Source organism: Chrysochloris asiatica, unplaced genomic scaffold (genome assembly GCF_000296735.1).
Source record: "Chrysochloris asiatica unplaced genomic scaffold, ChrAsi1.0 scaffold00121, whole genome shotgun sequence".
NCBI lineage: Eukaryota > Metazoa > Chordata > Mammalia > Afrosoricida > Chrysochloridae > Chrysochloris > Chrysochloris asiatica.
The window spans coordinates 9,000,934-9,011,015 of NW_006408639.1; the positions used below are offsets into that span (position 1 = coordinate 9,000,934).

Below are 10,082 nucleotides of genomic sequence, written 5' to 3' on the forward strand. Positions count from 1 at the left end.
ATTAGGTACTGTTGTGGTATCCTCTCTGCCGAGAGTGGGGGCATGGAGAAGTGGGGGTGGGTCACACTGAGAGGTGGGTGAAGGTCGAGGCAGCTACAGGCAGAGATGAGAGCCCCCACACTTCCCAAGAGCCTTGTAGGCCCCACCAGCAAGCCCCTACTGCTCTCCACAGTGGTCCCAGCAGGGGAAGAACTTCCTTGGGTCTCAGTTAAGTCGCCTTTAAAATGGGTTAAGTGGGCCCATTCACCTCTCCCCACTATGACTTTGAAGGTCCCTTTGATTAATGCCCCTCTGGTCAAGGATTTGGGAGGCATCCGAGCATGGTGACTCTGCAGGATAAGCATTGGACTTCGAACCCCAAGGTCGGGATGGTTGAATCCACCAACCACTCTGCAGGAGAAAGATGAGGCTTCCCTCTCACAGAGATTGACAGTCTGGAAAACCCTCTCCAGTGTAGAATCTGCCAATAGGAGAGTACCAAATGGGCGGGCTGGCCCTAGGCTCCCTCTTACTGCTGTGGGGCCTGTAGCATTCGCTGAACCTCTCGGGATGTGTTTCCCCTTCTCTCCGTGGGGATAGCACCAGGCCATTCAGGGAGGAATGGTTAGAAGACACTACATAAAGTGCCCGTACGGAGGAAGTTCTCACAAGAATGAGAACACTCATCTGAATAGCTCAGATATCAGAGTGACTTCCCTTTTACCTCACAGACCATACACCAACACGGGGAAGGGACCCTCATTCCCAGGGACTCACGTTTTCACGCTCCCTTTCCTGAATGCACCATCTCTGTCCCCCACTCCAGACAGCAGCACAAGGAAACCAGCCTGCTCTTTTTAATCTCCATGAGAAACCAGCTGCACTGGGCCAACATGGCAGCCTCTCATGTGGGCTCTGCATCCGTCAGCCCCATCCTCCCATTGAAACCCCACTTTACAGATAGGGACCCCGAGGCCCAAAGAGGGCACATGACTCACCTCAGGCCACAGCTAGAAAGGTGCAGGGCTGGGGTTTGAACTCAAGGAGTTGGTGCCAGAGTCTAGCTCATACCACCACTCTGGGCTTGCCTGTGAGCATGTGCAGGGTGGGCACAGATCCTGAGTCTGTCTAGGTAGCAAACACCTCAGCCCACCCTGCAGCATCTGTGTTGAAAGGGATCTGCCTAGCCATTCATTCAAACTTATCCCTCATCCCACATTGCTCACTTGTACACCCTGAGGGCCAGGAGGCTCACTGTCCAAAGGAAGGACTTTTCAGAGATAAATGCAACTCTGGTCTGATCCCATCTCCTCTGAAAATCTTCCTTAAGCTCCCCTCCTAGCTGGCTGTTCAGTGCCCTGGCAGTCTTCTCAGCCTCTCCAGACCCCATCAGCTCCTGCCCTCAGAGGCCCCTATGAGACTGAATCCCTGAAGTGTTTGCTCTCAACTTCCATCTGGGGCCTGTCTGTACAAAACCCAGGAGGGGTTTTTGTAGGCGAGGTCTGGCCTGAGTAACTGTGACCAACCTGAAGAGGAACAGCAGAACCCAGATGCAGAGGTCATGCAAGCTGATAGCAGCCTGGGAGCTCATGGTTAGCACTGACTGCCTCCCCTGGCATGGGGCTAGGGGTGAACTCTGGAACCAAACAGCCAGCCTGTAAATCCCAATTCCCTGCTTATCAGCTGGGTGGCCTCGGGCAAGCCCCTGTACCTCTCAGGTCTCCATATTCTCATCTATAAACCAGGGACAATGGTGGCCGCGTGAAGCAGCAGCACATGAAACTGTTCGGAATCTAGAGCTCAGTGATTATTCCCCAGCTCCACAGGGTCGGGAGGAACATACCTCTGCTTACGCTTAGGTCCACCAGATGTTCAGGATTGCCTCGGTCACTTCCCAAAGCCTCTGGCTGCCCTCCACCTTCTCAGCTCACCCTCTTCATCTCAGCTATGCCAGGCTTGGGCGGCCCAGACACCCTCTGAGTTCCCTCTGCCTGGCTGGCTGTTCCACACCTTAAACACACTTTTTCCAGGTATATTATCTCTCTTTAGGGAGTCCTGGTGTGTTGCTGTTGGTTAACGCGCCAGACCACCCAGTCGTTTAAATCGCAAGGTCCGCGGTTCAAGCTCACCAGTCACTCCTTAGAAACCCTATACAAGGTCGCTATGGGTCGAAATTGATTCGACAGCACTTAACAGCAACAGGTAATTATGACTCCCTTATATTTTCTGGGCACAGTTTGTGAGATTTTAATCCACCCACATCTCTAGAGGGTGTCAACGACCCAGCACACAGCTCAAGGGCTGGAGGATGGGACCCCACGGACAGGAGGACCCCATGTACCTGGGGGCCTGAGGCCAGTGACACTGTCAGGGAACCCCCTGGCCATCTCTCCAGGTCAGAAATCAAGGCAACCCCGCCACGGGGGCTCACCACCAACCTCCAGCCCAAACCCTTCCTCACAGAGGCCAACACGTAAAGTCCATCTTGAGGGTCCACTGCCTCTCCACCCCCACTGATGCCGTCTCAGCCCCAAAATCGGCACTGACAGTCGACGGCACTGAAAACGCCTTCTAGACTATGAGCAGCCACCCACCACATGCCAATTTCAAACTGCCTGAGGGGTTTTTTCCACCTTTTCTATAAAAAGACACCTTGGAACCTGCACTGCCATTTGCCTGCTGGTTTTCCTTTTGATTTAAAAATACAATTGTTATAGTCAGGGATTGAGGGAAAGGTGTGGTGCATTGGAATCAGCCTGCCCCCCACCTTGCTGTGTGACCCTGAGCCTCAGTTTCCCCCAGTGACAGTACCTGACAATATCCCAACTTCCTTTGGTCTCAATTAAGTTTTGATTTAAGGAAAGGGATTCAAGCTCCGTTCAATGGAGACTAATTTTCTTATCTATCGGCTCTCTCAGAAAACTGCAACAGACCCAAGTATTCCAAAACCAATCAGGGACAACGTTGGGGTCCATCAGGGCTATCTGAGGGTCTCTGCTCTGACCTCAAACCCTGGCAGCTGCCCTTCTCCACCTAGATTCCAGGTTTCTAAGACATCATTGTCTTAAAGGTGGAAAGGAGAGGACAGATCCGGCCAAGGGTGGAGCCAGAATTCCAGAGGCCACCCCAACCAGGGTCTGGAGGTGTAGGCAACTTATGGGATTCCTGGCAGGGCCCAGGGTTCAGTGAGAAACTCCAAAGGCAAGAATGGGAGGCTGGGTCTTACTGAGCCATGTTGCTTAGAGGTCAGATGTTCCAGGAGAATCGATGGGAAGGAAGGTGGTCCTATTCCCTAAGTCCAGGTGAAGTCAGACCGGATAAAACTAGGAGGACTAGGAATTCTACGTCCCTCACATATCCCAGACCAAACTCACCCTCTCCCCCAGACACACCCTTTTGGTGTCCCCCACTTTGATGGCACCAATATTCACCCAGATGCTGGACCAGACTCTGGGTGGGCACTGCCATCCCTCTGTCCTGCCAGTCCCCATCTCTGGGGTTGGCATCCTGGTGCCCATGGCTTCCCTCCATGACTCAGCACTCTTTTGGATATATCCAAGAGAGCCCGCTCTGCCCTAAATCCACCTCCACAGTTATACCCCAGTGCCCTCACAGTTGTGGGGTGCTCGAGTATTTGTGAACACATGTGTAACACTCTAGCCTAAAAGGTGCAGGCAACTTCCCAGGTCACTTCTCTACAAGGCGCTGAGGGACATTCTAAAATAACAATATTACAACTAGTCATAGCAAAGTTACAGGTACAAAGTCAACACACAGAAAACATGCATGTTCCTATACATCAGCAGTAAACAATCTGAAAAGGAAATGAAGCCAGTTCCATTTGCAACAGTATCAAAAAGAATAAAACACTTAGGAATCAATTTAACCAAAGTTAAAAACTTGTCCACTGAACACTACAGCACTGCTGAAAAAAATGAAAGAAGACCTTAATGAAAGGGGAGATGGCAATGCTAACCAGAGTAATATACAGATCCCAAGCAGTCCTGATCCTGAACATAAAAAGAACTCTGTAACTCAACAACAAAAAAACTACCCAACTTCAAAATGGGCAAAGGATCTGAATAGACAATTCTCAAAAGAATATACACAAATGGTCAATAAACTCATAAAAAGATATTGAACTTAATTAGCCATTATTATTTTTGTTGTTAATGCTGGCAAGTCAGTTCTGACTCATAGCCATCCTGTATAGCATTTCTGAGGAGTGGCTGGTGGGTTTGAACTGTTGACCTTGTGGCTAGCAATCCTGTGCTAATGCTACAGCGTCACACCACAGTGTTTACTAAGTAGTTCAAATCTGCTAAGATGACTGTAATTCAGAAGTAAAACAACACGCTAATGGAAAATAGCGTGATGGTAAGGATGTGGCGGAACTGGAATTCTCCTTTATTGCTGGTGGGAGTGTAAGATGGCGTAGACATTGTGGAAACAATTCTAAGTTCCTCAAAAACTTCAACAGAAACTAGCCTTATGACTCAGCAGTTCCACTCCTAGCTGGAACCGACCAGAGAATTTCACTGGAGAGTGACGCAGGACAGAGAGACTTGAACACCACTGGTCACTGCAGTGCCATTCACAAGTCAAAGATGGACATAACACAAGTGACCGTCAACAGATGAATGAATGAACAAAATGTGGTACACCTATACAATGAAATACTGTTGCTGATCCAACTCCTAGCCTCCCTGAATGGGGTTTTCGAAGAGAAGCTGATGGGTTTGAACCACTGACCTTTCGCTTAGCAGTCCAGTGATTACCATACAGTACCATACCAGGACTCCAAATGAAATGTGTGTGCTATCAAGTTGGGTCCAACTCAGAGCGACCCTGTATAGGGTTTCTAAGTCTTTCAGTCTTTGTGGGAGCAGAAAGTCTCATCTTTCTCCTGCAGAGCAACTGGTGGTTTCGAACCACCGTCAGTCAAAATCAGCTCAACGACAAGTGGGTTATTGGGTATAGAATTTCGGTATGAGATGATTTTAAAAACCTAGAAACAGACAGTAAAAATGGTCACACAGCATCATGAATGTACTGCACTGCACACTCAAAAATGGTTAGAGTGATCAATTTCATCTTACGTATGATTTATCATAAAAAAAAAAACTAAAAATATACAACTAACCCAATTAAAGTACTTCTTTAGTAACTGCTTACTAAGTAAAGATCATACTGGAACACTAACTAAATGATCCAAAATATAAATGGACATTTATTAAATCTACATTACGCCCATTTTCATGTTTGATCGAGAGTTAAGTTAATAAACTAACATTGTATTTTTTTAAGATTAATGATTTCAAACGGTTACAGGGGCCTGGTACTTTACTAAGAGTTCTACGTGTATCTTCTCATTGCATCCCCACCTAGGAGGTAGGCGCTGTATTATCATTCCCATTCTACAGAGGAAGAAGCTAGACTCTTACTCCGATCATCGCTCTCCTCTGACTCAAGCCCTTCATGGCTTCCTCAGGATAAAGCTTAGAGCCCCTTGCACCTACTAGGTCCACCATCCCTCCCATTTTCCCCACCACCCTTAGCCACACTGACGACCTTTCAAACCCACCATGCAGTGTCCTGCACCCAAGTCTTTGCATAGACTGTTCTCTTTATGGAGACCCCTTTCATCTTCTCTAGCCCACTTCCCTTCCACTTTGAGATCACTTCCCTGGGAAGCCTTGATCCCTTTCTCTGGGGCCCCATGCCCATGCGTACTGCGCCCCCTGCCCCGTGTGGTGACCACCTTCTGTCTAGCTGTCTTTGGCTGGCCTGCCTGCACCATTCACAAGAGCCGACAATGGTCACTGTGGGTCCTCACACAACACAAGGCCCAGTATATAACAGGGACTTAGCAAATCTTTCCTGAACCTGCTGTCTGTTTCCATCTGGGGCTCAGAGGTAGGAGATGCTGGAGTCTTGGCTGCTCCGGAACAAGACAAATCAGGTCACTGCCTACTGCCCAGGACCAAGCCCAACCTGGGCTTGGGATGTCCCCTTGCACAACTATAGCAGCTAATAGCTGCCCGGTTCTCCCTGTGTGCTTTACAGGAATGAATTCCCTTAGCCTTTAAAACAAGCCTGCGAGGTAAGCATTGAATAGGATTTGAACCCAGGCAGCTGGTGTGAAGTACAAGTTCCTAACCTGTAACTGGGGAGTTGGCAATAACCTAGAACAAGAATTACCATCACCCTACCTCACAGCTGGGCTGGAGGTCCAGACTCGGGGGCTTTAGGCACATCTGGGAGATGCAGCATTGGATTGTGCTGACAGCTGAGCTTGGTGAAGGGCACAGGGCTGTGGAGGACACAGGGATGGTGGCTGATGAAGGCCCTGCGGTAGGGAGGATGCCTTGGGTCTCTCTGTCCCTGGACTGTGTCCCTGGAGAGGTCCTACCTCCCCCCACCCCCACCCCCAGAAGGGTGAGTCACTGCACTGGGCCCTGCTGGGGACATAGGACCGTGGGAACCAGGATGATTCTTGCCAGAGAGGGAGGACGAGACTGCGGGGGATCTGAGGAATCTCATGGATCAACTCACACCAAGGGGCTGGAACCCGCCCAAAAATGCCTGGAGGGTGGCCTACCCTCTGCAAAGCAGTGCCTCCTGAGCTGGGGCTGACTCCCTACCTACCTCCTCCAGCCCTAAAACTCCAGCCCCAAAGCTTCTCTGCTCAAAAACACTTTTACAAGGGTGGAGAGGAGAGAGATCTGGGGGCAGGAAGAGTGGATGTCCAATACCAGCCACCAGGTACATGAAGAGCACAAAGCATGTTTGGCCAAATCTGACCCAGGACTGCCTACCAGAGACAGTCTGCCTAGCTCACCCACTATGACCTTTATTTTCAGGACAGTTGGCTGGGGAGTAGGCAGTGTGGGAGCCCAGGAACGGGAGAAAGAATCTGAGTTTTCTCAAAGCCCCAGTGTTAGAGACACCCACAAGGGAATAATTCATCTCATAAGAGTCTTGACAGAACCTGAAGAACAGAAAGACAGCATGGGGCAGGGTCATAGGAGGCTTGACACCAAGGAGGGTCCCCACCAGGAAAAGAGGTGGTTGGTCTGCTCTTGTGTACCGTGGAGTCGCTTCCAACTCCTAGCGACACTGTACAGGGTTTCCAAGGCTATAAATCGTTACGGGAGCAGAAAGCCTCATCTTTCTCCTGCAGCATGACTGGTAGATTCAAACTGTTGACCTTGCGGTTAGCAGTCCAGCTTGTAACCCACTATGTTACCAGAACTCCAGAAGAAGGGCAAGCTCCACATTTTGCAAAGGAGAAACCAAGACTTCCTCAGGGAGTGGTTAAGTTGGGACTGAAGTATGTTCCCCAGCTCAAACATGGATGAAGAGTGTGGAAAAGGCACTGAACAGGATGTCAGGGGTTATTACATAGCCTCTTCTTCTAAGGTGGAAAATGGGGGTCCCCAGGCACCGTAGGATAAGCACTGAACTGTTAACTGCAAGGAGTTCAAACTACCAGTGGCTCCTCAGAAACCCTATATAGGATCACTGTGAGTGGTAACTGACTGGACGCATATATATATAGAGCCATCTGGAGAAGAAGTCCCTTCCCTATGGGGCATCCTTGAAGGTAACAATTAGGCTCAGCTGTCTAGTGACAAAAACACAAAGTTCCTTTCTATGCCCCTGGGTCATGTCTCCTCAAGGTCACAGAAGCTCTTACATAAAACCAAGATCTCCCCAAACTGTCCCAAGGCCCCTCTTGTCTCTCCACATTACTGTACTGGAGACACCCTTGTTCGCCTCCTTCCACTCTCCTGGGACCACCACCTACCCACCTCAGTCACCTGGGACTATCCCAACAAACACACTCTGAACTCCATATCTGTGACCAGGCAGCCTAGGTTCAAATCTTTCCTCTGGTGGTTCCCAGCTGCTAGATGCCAAGCCAGTGATTTAATCTCTGTTAAATCTCGGACTCATTTTCTTCATCTGTAAAATGGGGATGATACTAGCACCTACCTCATTTTGGAGTGTTGTGAGAATTCAAAGTTAATTACACTGCACAAGTTATTGTTTACCGTTATGTTTCCCCATGGATGATAATTAAGTGCACATTTAATGTTGCTGACTGAATGAATAAAAGTTAGCCTCAGGCACATATCTACTTGGCAACCATGTGGACAGTTCGAAATACCTGCATCCGCTGTACACTCAGGCCTACCCTGCTGCCAGTATTCCCACTTCACACATCAAAGGCCCAGCCCACTGACACACGTCTAGAGCACACACACCTGTGCTCTCACCTTGCCCCACCCCCCAACACACACACACACCTCTGCAGGGCCTTGGTGCACAGCTGTGTGCCTCCTCACATATCTGCCAGGCCTGTGTTCATATAGGCGGCACAATCCTTTGCCCAGGCACTCAGCATGCACCTGCGACCCCGGTGCACACACCCAGGCTGTTTGTGCACCTTTGACCCTCTTGGTCATTCACCTGAGTACCAATGCACACATCTAGAGAGCCCTCTCGGGTAACCTAGGAGCGCAAATCTGTAACCTCACAAAAGAGTCCTTGCAACTTCACACCTGAGCCTTAAAAGCACCACTGCCCCCCCACCCCCACTCCCGACCCCCGCTCAGCGGACACATGTGGTCTCCTTCAGCGCACACCTGGGTCCCTGCTTACGCATCTGGGTGCCGGCACACTCACACCTACGGCCAGCTCAGTGCATACTTCCCCTCCTGCCCACTTGGCCAGTCTCTCCGCGCTCCTACCGCCCGGGGCGTACCTGGATGTTTCGCTTGCGCTCGCAAGCCGGCCCGGTGCCCTGCACCACACTGTCTAGCACCGCCACCACGTCCGGCGCCGGCTGCACGAAGCAGGCTGTGCGTGCGGTGCGGATGGCGGCTTGCACATCAGCAAAGCTGAAGGCGCAGAGCGCGGCTGGAGCCGCCCGGGCCGTGGGACCCCCTGGGGGCCGCTCGAAAACTGCGAAGAGCCGCTCGCGTGCCGGGAAGACTGAGACCAGGCGGCTGTAGAGGTCGCCTCGACCCGCGCCGCCCGCGCACTGCAAGCCAAGCTGGATGTAGGACTCAGTGAGCTTCTTGGCGTCGCCGCTGGCGCCGCGGGGCAGACAGATGCGCGCCAGGAGGCTCCGCGCCTGGCTCTCCTTGTCGCCCGCGCGCGCCTCGCTGTTGAGCGCCAGGTACGCGTAGGATGGTGCGCGGGACAGCGAGTCCGGCGGGTGCAGAAATGCGCGCACGAAGCCCAGCTTGTGCTGCTCCTTGGCGCCCTGCTTGATCTTGAGAATGTTGTCGTCGGAGGGGTTGAGGTCGAAAGTGAAGAGCTTGGCCAGGTCGCCGCGCGCGTCTAGAGAACGGATGGCGATCTCGGGCGTGTTCTCGAAGCGGTGGTCCTCCAGGCTGCGGTTGCGCGGGAAGAAGGCGCTGCCGTAACCCGTGTACGTGGCGCCCACGAGCAGGCGGCTGCCCCCCGTGCCTGAGGCCGGCGGCAGGACTAGCCCTACGGTGGATGCATTTGGGTGGTTGGCCGCCACATTCAGCATACTGGGGAACACGGTGACAGGCTCGGCGGGCGGCCCGGCGGGCGGGAAGTGCACAGCCACGGCGGAGATGTTGCCCCGGCGCCGCAGCTGGCAGAAGCCCTGGTAAATGGAGCCACACACGACCACCAGGCCTTGGCCGGTGTCCAGTTGCAGGATCTTGTTGTAGTTGTCGGTGAGGCGCCGTGGGTGCTCGCACGAGGCCTGCGGCAGCTGCGGGGCGTGGCACAACGGGCTGTCGGCTACTGGGCCCACGGCCGCCTCGGCCTCCAAGCTCAGGTTGGCACCCGACAGCTGGTAGAGACGGTTGACGGCCGCCAGGTACACCGTCCCCGCCGCGCCGTCCAGGACGAAGTTGTTGGTGGGCGTGGGCGAGGGGAAGCGGCGCTGGATCTCCAGGGCGCCGGCCCGCGCCACCCCCAGGAGCAGCAGCAGGAACAGTGGGCGCAACAGTGGGACCTGCGGCCGTGGCGGGGGCCGGAATGGCGAGCGCGCCGGCAGGGGGCTGGCTGCAGCGGCCGGGGCGCTAAGGGTTGCGCCGCCCGCGGCGCGACGAGCC

The 10,082-nt window shown here is 52.6% G+C and overlaps 1 protein-coding gene across 1 annotated transcript in view; it reads right to left on the reverse strand.

The window, feature by feature from the left end:
• PLXND1 (plexin D1) overlaps nt 1-10,081 on the reverse strand; it is a gene marked incomplete at its 5' end in the record, with an annotated part of 62,990 nt that extends 52,909 nt beyond the window's left edge. The window contains one exon of the mRNA XM_006868685.1: nt 8,750-10,081. Within this exon, the coding sequence (XP_006868747.1) occupies nt 8,750-10,081 (1,332 nt within the window). The remainder of the gene's footprint in view (nt 1-8,749) is intronic.
• Nucleotide 10,082: the final 1 nt, after the last annotated feature.